Source organism: Monodelphis domestica, chromosome 6 (assembly GCF_027887165.1).
Source record: "Monodelphis domestica isolate mMonDom1 chromosome 6, mMonDom1.pri, whole genome shotgun sequence".
Classification (NCBI taxonomy): Eukaryota; Metazoa; Chordata; class Mammalia; order Didelphimorphia; family Didelphidae; genus Monodelphis; species Monodelphis domestica.
Genome location: NC_077232.1, coordinates 254,736,078 through 254,753,208, shown reverse-complemented (window position 1 = coordinate 254,753,208; position 17,131 = coordinate 254,736,078). Strand labels below are relative to the sequence as shown.

Genomic DNA, 17,131 nt, shown 5'->3' with positions numbered 1-17,131 from the left:
ATACTAATTAATTTTTTTCATTTAAAAAAGAGACAAAGCAGGAATCAATAATAATAATAGTATTTATAAATCACCTTAATGTTTGTAAAATGCTTTTACACTTGACAGAGATGGTTCAAGAATTTGTCTTTTACTGTTAAATGGCTTTAAAAAGTTTTTAAACTTGAAAATGTATTTATAAATGTCACAATAAAATAGCATTGCTGAAACTTTAAAGCTGTAAAATATTTATTCTTACCCGATTGGGAAATCAACATCAATGCCATGAGCTGTCATGTGGTAAAGTCCAAACTTAGCCAATTTAATATGCTCCTAAAAGAGAAAAGGAGATAAAGTCTTTGAAAAAAAAAGTAGCACAGAAAATTCTAATAATGTGATAAATGAAACCCATAGAAACCATTACACCAACAGGTCAAATGAGAAAAACTATTTCATTTATTTTTCATAATTCTATCAAAACAAGCCAGAGAAGTTCAATTTTTAGATATACCATAAAAACTAAATGTCCAAATGAGAGGTTACACTCTTAAAAATAATTTGTTGGCATTTGTTGCTATAGGATAGGAAGAACACTGGCTATGGAGCCTGTGCTCCCTTAATTTCCTCATCTCTAAAATGAAGCAATTGGACTGTAGGGTCTCTAAAAGCCATTTCAGTTGTAATCTGTGAACACACATCTTAAAGATATTTCTTTTTGTTTTGAAATTGTTATTGAGGATGTTATATGCTAACCTCCTATAAGAATTTTTTATTTTCCTAAAACTGTAAACTGAAGTCCAATATCAGCTTCTTACCTAGGAATGACTGGTTTTCAACCCTTCAATATTGTGCTAAGGAGCAATCATGCTTTGTATCATCCTCTTGGGTTATGTGAGCATGAAGTCAACCATAATTATTAGTGAGCCTTTTTTCGCTAGTAGCACAACTCTAATCTTCATAAGTCTATGTTTTTCTTTGGCATTTTTATTTTTTAAGGTTTTTCACAATGATAATCATCACTTCCTTTGGAGTATTATGGTTTTCTAATGTTTTAGTAAGCTACCTGAATTTTTAAATCAACGTTAAGTGATTAAAACAATTCTACTTAAGGGATGGCTTTCTGGAAAAGTGGAAGGATTTATTAGAAAATATAAGTGTAATTTAAAAAACTATCAATAAAAATTTATTTTATAAAAGGAAAAAATTCTACTTCACTCTAAGAATACTAGAAACTTCTAACACTGTTTTTTTTTTTGTTATGTGGTTTCCAACAACAAGCTTATGTTCTTGAAACAAGAAGAGAAGCAGAAAACGGAAAAGTTGTAGTCCTCCTTTCATTTACTATTACTTCTAAACTGAATTCTCAAGGGGGGAGCCTTGCTAAAACTATTCTCATATGCTAAGCATGCCAAACAAAATTACAAGTGCCCCTTTTGTAAATATCACCTTCCTGCCCTGGGAGGTGATATCTAACAGATCAGAAATCCCCCATGAGATTTCCAAGGAAAGAAGTACTATTGGAAAAATTTTTTTAAAAAGTACAGAGATATCAGGAGGGAACATTAAATGGATAAACAAAACAGAATTCTTAAACTCTAGCCCTCCTTAGCAGTGGAACAAATAGGGAGACCACCTAAATAAATATAACTAATAATAAAATTAATATATAACTATATAAAATTATATAAATAATAGATAATAACTTATTATATATAATAAAATATGTAAATAAATATAACTAATAAATAAAAAGGAGAAAGGGGACCAATTCATTCATTACAGTAAAAGGGTGAAAAGAAAGAATCTGGACACAAGGAGAGTGAACACTTAAAAAAGTAACTATAAATATGTGACTTTATATAATTCATGAAATGATTTAAGAATTTCCAAAATGGTTTTCATAAAATTAATCATATAAATATTAATTTTATATCTAGGAGGTGATGGGGGTTAAGTTGCCCAGGTCACACATCTAGGAAGTGACTGAAGCCATGCTGGAACCCAGGATTTCCTGTCTCTAGCTCTGGCTCTTTATCCACTGACCCCCACCCCCACCCCCTTGCTGCCCCTATGAACATTACCTCTTGATCCAAGAGAATGTTGTGAGGAGACAGAGCTCGGTGGACCATGCCATGCTGATTCATATACTGCAACCCTTGTAGGACCTCGAATGCAATGCATAACACTTTCAGAGGGCTTCAAAGGAACGAACAAAAAGGCATATTTAATTAGCTATACATCTATGTGGCACAGTGAGGATGACAGAGAACTGCTGGAAAGGAACACCATGCTCTTCTGTTAAAGGTGTTCTTTTTTTTTTTAAACACTTACCTTCCACCTTGGAATCAATTCTGTGTATTGGTACCAAGGCAGAAGAGTAGTAAGGGCTAGGAAATGGGGGTCAATTGACTTGCCCAGGGTCACCCAGCTGGGAAGTACCTGAGGCCAGATTTGAACCCAGGACCTCCAGTCTCTAGGCCTGGCTCTCAATTCTGTTAAAGCTGTTCTGAGGCACAAGTCTTCCTTGGATCACAAAAGACTGCCACACTTTCCTCAACAAGATTCCTGGCTGTCCAACCACTGATTCTACCCCAACTTCAGAATTCTGGTTTTTGTCCCTCGGATGTGCCTCGGCCACCCTCTCCCCCTGGGCCTTTCTTCACATCTGGTACACTCCTGTTCTTCCTCCATCTTCCACCCCAGGCCAGCCAGCCTCCTCCTAGTGATGGATTCCCTTTAGGACAGTGATGGTGAATCTATGACAAGGGCCCCAAAGATGGCATGCAGAGTGCTCTCTGTGGGCACTTGGCCACTCCCTCATCCCCCAGTTCCTTACTAGAAAGGCAGAGGGACTTGGGTGGAGCTGCTCACCTCCCCCTCTCCCTTGCTCCTCTGCTCAGCAGCCCAATGGGAGCAGCTCACAGGTGGCAGAGCTGGAGGGGAGCAGAGAGCTGTAGTCACACCCCTCCCCCACTCTACACTCACTGAGTACATTCCTCACTTCACCTGGTCCTCTGCCCAGCAGTATAATGGGAGTGCTTTCTCCCTCCCCTGTGTGGAGTGGGGTGTGCCTGGTACTAGGTGGTGGGGGCAGGGTAGGGGTGGAACCTGGTACTTGGTCTCTAAAAGGTTTGCCATCATTGTCCTAGGGTCTCCACTTGGGGTATGTGTTCTGGCTGGCCAGGTTTCATTCCCCTTCTGCCTATACTTTTGCCTCTAGGGCCTTCTCTGTCCTGCCCTAGTGTATGTAGCAGTTCCCCATTCCTCCTTTTTCAATTCCTTTTACAGTCTTTTCTCATTAAAATGGAGACCCCTGGAGGACAACAATAGCCTTTTTTGTTACTTGTATTTATATCCCCTGTGCTCAGCACAATGTCTAACACACAGCAGACATATGTGATTCCTAATTGTTGTAGATCCTCATGATTCATTCAGCATTGAGTTGAACTTAATTTTCCAAGGGGCCAAACATGTCAGCAATGAATGCCTGTGTTTCTCAGGGTTCGGTGCCACTTAGCCTGGCTGGTTTGATTTCTTTTTATAAAAATGCTGATTATACCTGATATTTGCTATATAGAAGTTAGCCCTGACTTAGTTGCTTCAATTATTCATTAGGTGAATTTTCCTTGCTTTTCCTCCTCACTGTTTTCACACAGAATCTTATTAGAAAAATGGTCCATAATAAATAAATGGAAATGCCAAATAAGATGGTGTTCCAAAGCTTTTAGTAATATTAAAATGACTAAACAGCTCTCTTTTATTTGGGTTATGGGTAGGAATTTTAGTTGTAATGCAAAGGATAGAGGAAGAACAAGGTCTTTTCCCTGGGCAGTAATTTCCAATATTTAGGGCAAAACTCCCAGAACACACACCCACACACACACACACACACACAAGACTAATACTTAGCACCAATGAAATAGGCAGTATGACATGATATAACAAACGAATACATCTCTAGTGGATTTAATATGGTTCATAAATACAGGATACAGACACTAACTATTTTCCAAACAAAGATATAACTATTCAAGTAAAAATTAAATGTTAGTGAGTTCACAGGGGTTTTTTGCCTTCATTATATTTTTTCTATCAATAGACACTAATAGTACAAGTAAGGTCCTATGGAAGTTTTTTTTTTTTTAATAAACACTAAAAAATGATCCTCATTCTCAAAAAGACAGGGAACCACTGCCCTATGGGAAAAGGCATTTAATTTGAAGACAATCAAATCAATTTGTCAAACATTTATGTTTTTATTAAATGCTTTACTAAATGCAATCCAATAAACTATGGTGGGTAACAGGTTTATTTAAAAGTAACATAGTTCGTCTTCAATGTGCATGTTTAGGTTCATGACCCAGGCTTCCTAACTTTTCATATGTTATATTCCAGTTACCTCTTCTTATCAAAATATTTACTATCTTCTTTATTAATATTCCTTGGTAAACAATTTCTGTGGCGTTTTTTGATGGCTCAATGAAACTTTTACAATAAGATGTGAATTTAACTATAATATTTTTTTGTTGTTCACACATTCAATTGTGTCTGATTCTTCATGATTCCATAGATCACGTTGTCCACGGGGTTTTCTTGGAAAAGATACTAGAATGATTAACCATTTCCTTTCACACTGGATTAAGACAAAGAGAGGTTAAGTAATTTTTCCAAGGGTTACAGAGCTATTAAGTATCTTGAGGCCGACTCTGAACTCAGGTTTTCCTGACTCTAGGACCAATGCTCTATCCACTGAGCAACAGGGCCCAATGGATTCTTTCTATTAATTTATTGCAACTTTTCCTTTTCTTTCTTTCTTTCTTTCTTTTTGGTGAATTCTATGTAGTTTGTTTTGTTCATTTATTAAATTTCTATGTTTAATAACTTTTTTGTTCTTTTATTTTTTTCTGAGCTGTCAACCATCTTGCAATTAATGTAAAGTGCTTTATTCTCAGGAAAATCATTGAGTCTACATGTTTATCAATTCTTTAACTAATAAGTGATTTGTCTGTGCTTGATTCCTTTTCTAGTAAATATCTTGTTAATTAAGTTAACAGATATCATTTTACTCTGTAAATATAAAAGTATTGTATAAGTGATAATTGTTATTGTTTTTATTATATTCTCACATGCTCTATTTTTTCCTTCTGATTTGGGGGTGCAAGGAAAAAGCATTTCTTAATTTCATCTTTTCTTACACTATTGTTTACTTTAAGTTCTTGTTTAATCTTGTGATATTTCTCACTAATTTAATTCCTATCTAATTTCTTTCAATTTAGTCATTTGAAGATGTTATCTCAAGATATCTTACATGGCTTCTTTTTCCATCTGCTTTGCTTTTGGGATTTTAACTGTCCAGTTGTTTTAGAGTACTTTTTAGCTGTATTGGTGTTGACTTACTGTTTTTTTTTTTAAGTTAATTTAATTTTTCTTGCATGTTTTTCAAAACTGCTTTTCTTCATTATGGCATATGTGTGCTTTGAAGTGTATATGAGAAGTCATGTTCCTTTTAATCCTCTCATCATTTTAACTGGAAAGTTCTATTTCATTCTCAACCCTTTAAATCTGGATTCTAACACTACTACTCAACTAAAATTGCTGTCTCCTACAATTAATGAAGATATTGTCCTTCTAATATCATATTTATGAACTTATTACCTATGAACACTGATTTACAAATAATCCATTTATTGTAGCTACTTTTTACTCTTCTACCCTTAGCCTCCTGCTGTTTTCAAATGAAAGGAAAAATGAAAGCAAAATTGGAAACTTCCAAGAATTCGTGGGCCAGGAGTGAAAGCACAGATGGAGTCATGAAAAGCAGAAACAGCTTGGGAGCAAATTTCCAAACCTACTGAGACAGGCTACTTCCCTTCAACCGTAGGCTCTAAACAGCTTTTCACTCATGGCCTATATGATTGAATTTGAGCTTCTCTTCATTAGTCTCCATCAGGATATCCCATTAAGCACTTCAAAATTAACATGTCCAAAGAATTCTTTAACTTTCTCCCTAAACCTATTACTCCAGACTACCTTAATTTGAGTCTTCCAGATTTACTATCCAACAGTCATACTTGACTCTTCCCTCCTACTTCCCCCCTCCATAATAAAATCAGTTACCAAATCTTAATGGTTTTACTACCTTAACTTCTCCTGTATCTGTCCCCCTCTTTCCACTAGAAGCTAAGAATTTGGACTTGCATTCAGGAGGACTTGAGTTCAAATCCAACATCAGACACTTATTGTGTGTCTCTGGGCAAGTTGCCATTCTCTGTCACATTTTTACCAACTATAAAATAAGAATAATAACAGCAGGGTTGAGGAGAGGACCAAATGAAATACTTGTAAAACAATTAGTACAATGTCTGGCACATAGTAAGTGTTATATAAATGTTTATTCCTTTCTCTTTTTAATTGAATTTATTTATTTTTATAATGTTGGAAGAGGGTATTTCCTGTTTTATTATATAATATACATAATTATTTATATTAATTAATTTGTTACTTTAATTTTAAAATAAAAAGTTATTATTTATATAACACTGTCTGGAACTCTACTAATTGAACATTCATTTGGATTATTGAGGCTACAGTAAGTACAGAGTCCAGCACAGAGAATGCATTTAATAAATGCTTATAGACTGAATAACTGGAACAAACACTGGAATTGGGATCAGAAAAAATGTGTTCAAAGCCTGGCAATGCCACTCATCAGATGTGTACTGTAGGATTTTAATAATAATAATAATAATAATAATAATAATGAAGGGAAATGAAAAAAGGTTCTTTTAGTCACAAGTTCACTAGTTGCACAAGTTCCAAAAAAAGAGCCCCATACTGTGGGGCTCGGCCAAATTTATCTCCTAAGCATCCTTAGGTAAAATGACGACATAACTTAAAAGGATGCTAGGAATGTAGCTCAGGTGTTGCAAATTTTCCAACTGCACAGTATATTCTTGGATAATTCAATTAATCTACTTCCTCACCTGAATAATGGGTTACAGGTTTGGAGGTGGCACAATGGATAGAGTGTTGGGCTTGGAGTTATGAAGACTCCTCTTGATTCTTCTCTCCTCTTCTCCTCCCTCAATACAAAAATCAATTGCCAAATCTTATAGATTTTCCCACCATTATCTTCTCTTATATCTATACTCTCTCTCCATTAACAACTGAAGCTACATTTGAACCCAAGATTCCTTGCCCAGATCTCTGTTACTGATTGCACCACCAACTTGTTTCTATGCTTGACATCAACAACTCACAGAGGCCTGTAATTCTAGAAACAAACAAACAAACAACAAACCCCCCTGAAATTATGTAAACAAAAGGCAGGCTAGATCCCATTTAAGAAGCAGAAAAGATACATTTTTAATCTCTCTCTCTCTCTCTCTCTCTTCCCCTCTGTCCCCCCTTTCTTCCTCCCCCCCCCTTATGTCTATGTTAGAATTAATATGAAGTATTGGTTCCAAAACAGAAGATTGGTAAATATTAGGCAACTGGGGCTGAGTAACTTGTTCAGGGTCACACAGCTAGTCTGAGGCCACATTTGAACCCAGGACCTCCCATCTCTAGGCCTGGTTCTCCCTGATGCTCCTAATATATATATATTTTTTATTTTATAAATTTAACATTCACATCATGTTATTTTTGAATAAATGTTGAATTCAACAGTTTTTACCATCATAAGAGTAACAACATGCATTTGCATGCTGCTTTATTTTTTATAAAACACTAATCTAAATTATATAGATGTGATATAACACTTTATTCCAATGAGTACAACCATTCTCATTCCCAATATATGGAGAAGATCCCAACTCTGGGTCATTTTATTATCTGTCTCTCATATCTTAAATCCCTTCCTCGTTACACATTTCTAGCTTTCTTCAAAACTCAGTTCAAATCTTCCCTCCTCCAAGAGGCTTTTTCTGGTCCCCTCCATTGCAGCTCATGCCTGCCTTGTGAGATTATTGAAGGCATTAAAATGTACATATCTACAAGTATTTTTGCATGCTTTGTTTCTCATTAGAATGAATGTGAGATGCTCAAAGAGAGGAGCCCAGCCAGGTCTTAGTTCAGAGGCTGGCCCATAGCAAACACTTACTAGATAAATGCCTGTCTCAGGTTGGGTCAGCTCCCTTGTCTTGTTTTTATAAAAAACTTTCTCATACATTATTTTGATCTCATTTGATCCTCCTAAACCTATAAGATAGTTGAGGCAGATATTCCCTGATTTTACTATTGTTCAGTAGTTTCAGTCAGGTCTAACTGAAATTCCCCATGTCACAAAGCTAGTGAAGGCAGAACCAGGGTTCAAACTCAAGCCTTCTGACTTCAGATCTAATACTGTAGTTCGCCCCCACCCCCCCAACTTCAAGATTTCTTGATGAGAGTCTTCTTGGTGAAAGATTAAAAACAAGTTTTCAAGAACTCAACATTTATTGAATTTTACTAAATTTATTATTTGTACTTTTGTTTAAATGAAAAATTCATCATCATTTTTCACTTATATAAACTATACTGACTTGGCAGCTGTCTTTCTTTTAAAGGTTGTTCTCTTTGAGAGCACTGCAATGTCGTAGTTCCTTTGAATAGAAAATTGTTATTTGAAAAAAGTGAATTTTTTTTTATGGAAAGATAGCCAATTTAGTTTTTCATCAAGTCCTCATTTAATTCACTTTATTTTCTATAATCAACTCAATTATCTATAGTGCTAAAGAATAGAAATAAATAAAATCTATCGAAAAATTCCCAAGTCTTTCATTAGTCAGTTTCAAGAAATTGTTGGAATGTTAACAAATCACAAAATCAACTATTAAATATTAAGTATTAACTTTTCCCATTCCTCTCTCTTTTCTAGTGATGCAACAGTGAGACAATCAAAAGTCCAAAAAAAGAAGAAAAAAGGGGAATGTGCAAAATTTAGGTTTAGATTAAATCCCATGTAATAATAATAATTTTAATTATTAATATTTTAATTTTTTATTAAATAAATAAATGAAATGTAATAATTTTAAAAATTACTTGGGACTTTCTAAATGTTGGAATGTTGACTGGGGTTTGGTCATCTTGTTAGCATTTTTAAAATCCTGCTTTAGTTTTCTTGCCTGTTCTCTTCCTCACTTTACTGTTACTATTCTTTTTCAAAATGAAACTTATAAAAAAGGAACTCTTTTTAAAAAGAAATTTTGTATATAAAAGGGACTTATAAAAAAAGGAACTATTCATGTTGAATATGAGATTTTGTAAAAAAGCCTCAGAAACCATGTTTATCCACAAAATAGATTCTTTTATATTGCAAAGCCTTCTATATTAGTATTAAGCTAGAGAGAGTGTATATGAAACAAATGATGGTATAAACAGAGTTAAATCTGTTTTCATAAACATCCTCAAAGGATAAATCAACTGTATAAATAGCAAAATACCAGGCTTAAAAACATGAGACGTTCAAGCTACTAGTTATGATAGAGATAGTTTAGTGTATATTAGAGCAAAGAGAAACAAGGTTATATTGACAAATATGTATAAATAATACTTAATACATAATGTTTAGTACATGTTTGTTGAAAATGATATACTCTTTGAAAAAAAACACTTTCCTTAAATTTTATATTGTTTACAAACAAGAAAAACAAAAAACCCATATATACAAATGTAAAGTTCCAAGGTTTCTGTTTTCATTTGGGAATTAAATGAATCAACTTCAAAGTAAATCATCATGGACTAATATATAGGCACTCTAAAACTGAAGATACTTCCTATGTTCTTCAAAACTAAAAGCAATTTTCAAATGTGACACTAGAGGACCTCAGCAACACACCAATTCAGGAAGGGCGACTATTGTGATAATATCACTAGGCTTTTAAAGTGAACTTCGGATTTTTTGCTTATTAAACTAGTCTGGAACAATCAAACATGAGACTGAGTTTTTTCTAATCAACTAAAGGTCAAAATAGAAATAACTGCAGACAAAATATATGAATTATTTATTTTAAAAATGAATACGTATTATATCGCTGCATTGGAAATATCTGAAAGAACTCAATATATGAAGTTGGAAGTAACTTCATTTTTTTCCCTTCAGTGGCAACTATTACTAATATGTTTACTAAAAAGATTTAATGATCAATTCTTTGTTCTTCCATTCACTGAAGCTGGGATTAAAGAAGATAAATCTTCAGATCTTGAGCCCTTTCATTTTTTAAAAAGTCTGGCTTCCCCCTAAATTAATACCTTTAATTAAATAAGAGAAGATTTACTTCACTACCCTTAAAATTGAGAAAGATGATAAAATGTTATGTAAATTGTTAGTGTTGGATGAAGTCAACATTTTAAGACACTCACACTAGCACAGATTTAGACCAAAACTTCTGGTGACAAAAAATAGAATTACCAGGCATTGTGGCACAAGGTTATAACTGTCCTGCTCCTGGGCAGGCTGAGGTTTGGGGATAGCCTCAGCTCAGGGATTCTTAGCTAGAGTGAGTCATACTGAATCTAGCACAAGTATGATGAACCTGGTTGAGGAGTATTAATTAAATTGACTAAAGAGCGGAAAATCAACTGAATTTGGGAACAGCAGATCAGAGCTGCCATAAGTAGTGGCCACTGTACTTTCAACCTGGGTGAGAAAGGAAGATCCAACATCCAGAAAAAAAAATAGGATTATTGAGAAAAATGACAAAGCAGTTCATACCCCTGGCCCAGCAATATGCCTACTGGATATATACCCCAAGGAGATCAATAACAGAATGAATAATTAAAACAACTATTCACAGCAGAACTCATGATAGCAAAAAACAAGAAACAAAATTCACTACCATTGATTGGATAATGGTTGAACAAACTGTGGTCTATATGAATAACTGGATGTTTTTGCTCTTTAAGAAGCAAAAAATGTTAAGACAAGAGTATTTTTATGAACTGATAGAATGAATGAATATAGCAACAATAGAAATGTAAAGGAAAAAACAACACTAAAGGACATTAGAATGTCAATTAATGTAATGTCCAATCTTGATTCCATGTTGCCTTTGATAAAAAGGAAACAGATGCTGGCTGTGGAAAGCTACATAATATATCAGACATGGTCAGATAGAATGCTTGGAGACAACTCATACTGGCTCAGGAGAGCTGATGGTCAAAATTTCAGTGTAAGCATTTATGGCTCAGAAATGGACAAACTCTACAAATCAAAGTTCGATATTATTTTGTTGACTATCTAGATTTAAAGAAGCAATAGAGAAAATGATAAAAATGCAGAGTAAGTTTAAAATATAGATTTTCCTTCAGAGAACTGGTTACTAAAATTTTGCCTAATTCAGGGGATCCCATTAGGGCTTTACAGGGAGAGGTCACTCTTGAAGTGTATTGTAGACAGGAATATTTTCAGAGATGGTTAGGCCTGGCAATTGACTCTACAATCTTGTGGTTCTGGGCAGGGATTACACAAGGTTCTGGAAACAAATATTACCAATTACCTAAACTGCATTGAGACCTGTCAGATTGTTTAGCTCCTTTAGTGGTTTTCTCTTATCTGAAACCAATAAAGCCTCTGGTGTGGGAAAAAAATTTTTTTTACCTACAACCTCCTGAATGTGGATAATGTTGTCAGGATATTTGATTTTGTCTACCTGTTTTATTTGTTTAAGGGAAGGATCTAGAATTTCTAGGAAATGACAGTAGTATTGAAAAAAATCAATAAAGCAAGAGGTAGACGGTAATAAATGTTACTTGCTTTATATATTTTGGGTAGAGTAATTTTTAAACTTATAAGACAAACAAGAAAGTCTCATCCTTTGCTATTAAGAATTTGGTCATATCTAGAATCAAGACAGAGTTGGAAGGAACTTAAGCAGTCCTATAAGTCTAAGCTGTACCTGAAAAGTAATCCTCACTATGACCTACCTAACAAGTGGTCATGAAGACTCTGCTTGAAGGCATCCAATGAGGAAGAATTTATTCTACTTTTGGATGCTCTAATCATTAATAAATTTTATATGATTGAATAAGTCTCACAATGACTTCAAAGACCCAACTATTTCTGGGTCTTCCCTGTGGGGCCAAGCAGAAGAAATCTAAGCCTTCTTCCACCCAGCAAAGCAGTCAACAGTTGTTTTTTTTTTCTTTTTCTAAAGTGGTTAATAAAAGTCATAGTTTGATAAAACAAAGTAAAGATGTCACGTATGCTTTGGCATAATAAGCAAGACAGTGCAGTGATATGTACCCAGACAAGAATCATAGGAACTAGAAGTAGGGAGAACAGGAAAAGGGTAAGAAGCAGATAAAAAGACCCTCACTACTCATTTGTCATAGTCTATAGTGAAATAGCAAGTGGCTATAGTCTAATTTTTTTTTTGCATATAAATCTAGATAACTCATTGGAATAGAGTCAGCTACTACTTGTCTGTCTCCTATTCTCCAAATCACAGAAAACATCAAAGCTTAAACATTGCATTGGTCAGAATGGAAGGGAACAAAAGAAAAAACAAAGCCCTTGTGGAAATAAGAATACCATTAAAAAAAAACCACCAAAGAAAGATGAGAGATCATAACTGTACATGGTTTCTAGGCATGACCCAACCCATTTTCATTTGGGATCTGAACACATCTTAATGACTTTTTCAAATATTCTGGGTTAGTACAAGCCCAAATATATTTTGTCAAGCCTTTTCCAGATGCATTTCAAAGGAAATTTACAACGTATGTTTCCTATTTGTCTACCCCTAAATCGTCTGTAGCTAGTTAGTTTAGCTGGTTAGAGCATGCTGCTAAATGAGGCCAAGGATGTGGGTTTAATACCTGTATAGACCAGTTAGTTTCACATAGAAAAAAACTGTCCCATAACCACAGACTTCAATCTAATCCCAGTCAGCATCTTAGAAACGGATACCAAAGGGATTGGGCAAAGACTGTATGTGTAGCTAGGTGGGATTCTTTGTGCCACTAAAGAAATAACAATTTACAAGAACACTCAGTTTGGGGAATGGGGCCAAGAATGGTCAATTTCATACAGGGGCATATGTTACACACACAAAACCACATATATAGGTAAGCCAAGATAGATAAATGGTAACACACACAGGTAGATAAACATATAGGTAATAGATATATAGACTGAAAAGCTGGTGTGCATACTTATCTATGGTTAGAGAAAACATACATATCTATCAAATGGACCCTTAACAGCTATGCTACCTACAGTATTTTGTTAATCATTATTCAAATGAATATTTTAGTTCTTTCATTCTTTCATTTTGTAATGAATAAACTCTAATTTGATTTCAAAACTATTCCCAAACAGCCTGATTAATAGTTAACATGGTTCAGGAAACTCTAAAATGTTAACTATTTTTTTTTTACATGATTAGCTGGATCTGAGATGAGATATCTTTTGTAAGGAATATAATGACACGTTCTAGCCATTGGCCTTCAAGAATAGTGTTATGATGATACAAATTAGTTGGAATTTGTCATTTGCCATCTGAAGTAGCTAATGAAAATTTCTATACATAGGCAATTCTTCAACTTAGACTCCAAGATGAATCTCCTTCCTGAGAATGAAGAATACCTTTAGGGGACTCATTTTTATTATTCACCTGCTATAATTAAAGATCAGAGAGTCGCTGAACAAAGTTATCACTGTTATTACAGCTTTCAAGGAATCTAGAATAATTTTGAAGTCTGAATAGAAGGGATCTAGTTGTATAAAGAGGCTTAAAGTTGTCCATTGATTCACCTTAATTCACAGAATCAAATGGTTTTTAGAAGAAAATAATCAACAAGCCTAAATAAAATTCTGTGGAATTTTATATTTTCTACTGCAAATCAATTGATTGTAAATATGTAGTCTGCTATAAGATATCATTTGTAAGACCCCCATCTGATCCCCAATATTACCTTATTGAAGAATGCTTCAGTATTTATATAGATTATTCTCATAAAACACATATAAAGGGAAAGACAGGCATATTAGCAGTTATTGACATTCTCTTAACTTTTCTTCTCTTAATACAAATAAGGGCTATCCAAAATTCTTTCTACAGTAATTATATCTTCTACTCCTTCAATTATTTGTGAACCAATCATGCATTGTTCTCAGAATTCCATTGCTTTTAGTACAGATTTCTGTGAATCTTAAAAGCTACTCAGACTGTTCCTTAGAAGATTTGGTCTAGCTATTCCCTTATTGTAACAATGGAGATACTTGGTCTAACAAGAACCAAGAATGTATTGTGAACTTGGAAATTACTCCACCCTACTTAGGTAGTGACTTAGGGGAAGAAAAAGTTGTAAACTCCTGATTGAACAATGAAAGTCCCTAACTCATACCTTATGGTAAAGCTAGAACCTTAAGCTAGGTCTATTTTTGGATCTAATACAAAAAGGTGTTAAGTACCTGTAAAGGTTAAATTAATCACAAAAGGGTCAAGTAACTTACAAAAGGCAAGCTTAACAAAGAGGTGTGAAGTACTCAGAAGATATAATCTAACCAGAGAAGATGAGAACCAAAGAAAATGAGAATTAAGAATGGGCAGTCCTGGAAAAAAGCATCTACTGTGATTGGTAGACATGAAAATTTAGGGGAGGTGACATAAGAGAAAATTATCTTTAAAAGGAGGTCAGTTGAATTGAGGAAAAAAGTTGAACTCAGTTCAGGAGATTCAGTGGAGAACTGAAGCTTGCTTGGAGACAGTCTTGTGGTAAGTAATAAGACTGACTCGATTTCCCTTAGGGCTCAGGGAGGCCACTTTGGCCAAGGCCTTTAGCTACTGTTTAGCTCAGCCTGAGCCAGAGCAGCTTAAATTAATTCTCTCTCTTTCTCTCTCTCTCTCTCTCCTTCCCTTAATTCCTTCTCTCTTTATTAATTAAAATCTCCATAATCCCCAGCTGACTTGGGTATTTTCATATTTGGGAATTTCCCATGGCGACTAATTATTTTAGATTTTTAGTCAAAACACTAAAATTATCTCACATTTCCTCTATGTAAATGTGGAATAATCATTTCAATTTTCTTATTTTCATTCTCTTTAGTATGTCTTCCTTTTTCTGTTAGTGCCTTATGGATGGGAATGTTAGAGTCTAACTGTGGTAACTCTGTTTTCCATGATGATGAAAAAAAGTGTCATAAAAATATTGAAGAGCTTTTCCATTTTTCTCATGGTGGCTGGTCTATCTTTATCCTCAAATGCTCTGTGGAGAATGAAACTTAGTTGGGACTCCCATCTAGTTTTCTTAAACTATTTTTGCCCTACCATATTTCTAATTGTTTTATGAGATATACTTCTCATAATCATCCATCAATCTTCTCCATAAGATTCTACAAAAGAGTTTAAACTCTAAATTGGTGTTGACCATGGCAGCCTTATCTCTTCCAGGAGCATGTGAGTTACATGTTTGATGATTAGAAAAATTTTTAGGTTCTTCTGGCCTCCTTCTTCTGATGACTGATTTACCTTGGTTAAATTTTGGTATAAAATTTTTGAAGACTCTATGTCTTTACTTCTGATCATTCCCCAGTTTTTGTCATTAGTAACATATCTAAAGAAGATGGAATTGTTTCTCATTTTTATAGGTAATTCAAGAATAACTCTTTATCAGTAATGAGTCCTTTTCTGTCTTAAAATATAATTCAGTTTTTGTGATGCATGTCTTTTGATTTTTTCTTGAAGAAAATATTTATAACATGAAGCTTTTCCTTATTCTTGATTCATATTTTCTAATATATTCCTTGCCATCCTTATATATAATCACTTTGCACTGAAGTCACTGCATATTCCTGCATATGTTTATTTAATTTGAAGGATCTTATAGAATTCTTTATAGATATGCATTACTTCTTCAACCTCTGTAACATGTTAGGACATAAGCTGCATTTATTTTCATGGTGGTATTTTTGCAAATCTAATCGACACTGAACTATAAGAAGACCATATGTCTCAAGAAAGAATATTTCTTGATGCCTTCATGTACACAATAAATCCAACTCAGCTGATTCTTTTATTTCCCTCTCTAAAAAGAACACATGAAACCCTCTTCCATTTGATGGAGCTTTCTTCTAGTTTTATTTATAACAAGAGTTACATGATTAATATAATTCAGTAGCACTACGTCAGGAATTCTTAACCAGGGATGTACTGGTAACAACCTGCTCTCCAGGGAGAAAAAAAATGTATTCACAACATACTTTTCAGTTTTATTTGCATTATTAACATCTTCTTCATCACTGTCTTAAGTTGAGACAATAAAAATGCAACAAAGCTCTGACTTAGAACATTTGTCTATTTTCAATATATAAATAAATGCTCACTGAAAATTCGACCATCAACCCCCTGGAGCCACTATGAGCTGGTTCCAGTAGGGCATTATTTATTTACTTTGTGTCATGAACTCTTTTGCCAAAATAGTTAACCTTTCTTAACAGTATATTAAAATGTGTCAGAGTACAGAGGAAACAAATTTCATTGAAATTACAATTATCAGGATTTTTAAAAAATTAAAATAAAAAAACAAGTTCATGGTCCTCAAATGAAGAAACCTTGTGGAAGATCTCACATTTATATTACTAACAACTAAGTTAAAGTTAATGGACAGTCTAAAAATTGCATGATTCTTTGTATTCTAAGAAATAATGAATAACAAAGTGATTTGGAAAATACATAATTAAATGAATGGGATATATCCTTATTAGACTTCACTTGAATACTCAAAAGTGCCTAGAGCAAGATGAACAAAGAAGAGGAATCAATAAATACACATTAATTGCCAGAACTTTTTGTGGCAATGGTACTCATCATACAGGAATTTAACAAATGTTTCCACTGTGCATGTTTTAAAGTTCTTTCCACATATGGCTTCTCTCTCTCCCTCAATTATATTATAAAGTTTTCAAGGACAAGGATCATATATCTGCTGTCTCTTTCATAACTTCTTGTACCCTTTATGAGTTCAATGCTTGCAATACTATGGGAATGTACATCATCACACACAAAAGGCTAAGTCAATAACAGATATCTTCCTACACAATGTACTGGCTACTCATTGATTGTTAAGGACTGCTTAAAAACCTGGTCATCTCATTCAATCCAAGTATAAATTAAAAGCGACTAGTTGGATGCAAATGTACTTTACAAATTTTTGCTTGTGTTTATTGCAA

At 34.1% G+C, this 17,131-nt stretch overlaps 1 protein-coding gene across 2 annotated transcripts in view; it reads right to left on the bottom strand.

The window, feature by feature from the left end:
- Positions 1-17,131, bottom strand: part of TBCK (TBC1 domain containing kinase) — a 270,070-nt gene that overhangs the window by 199,961 nt on the left and 52,978 nt on the right. For both annotated transcript variants that reach the window (XM_007495831.2, XM_001363355.4), the window contains exons 4-5: positions 2,061-2,175; positions 239-312 (exon numbers count right to left, since the gene is read on the bottom strand). In XM_007495831.2, coding sequence (XP_007495893.1) covers positions 239-312; positions 2,061-2,175 — 189 coding nt within the window. The remainder of the gene's footprint in view (positions 1-238; positions 313-2,060; positions 2,176-17,131) is intronic.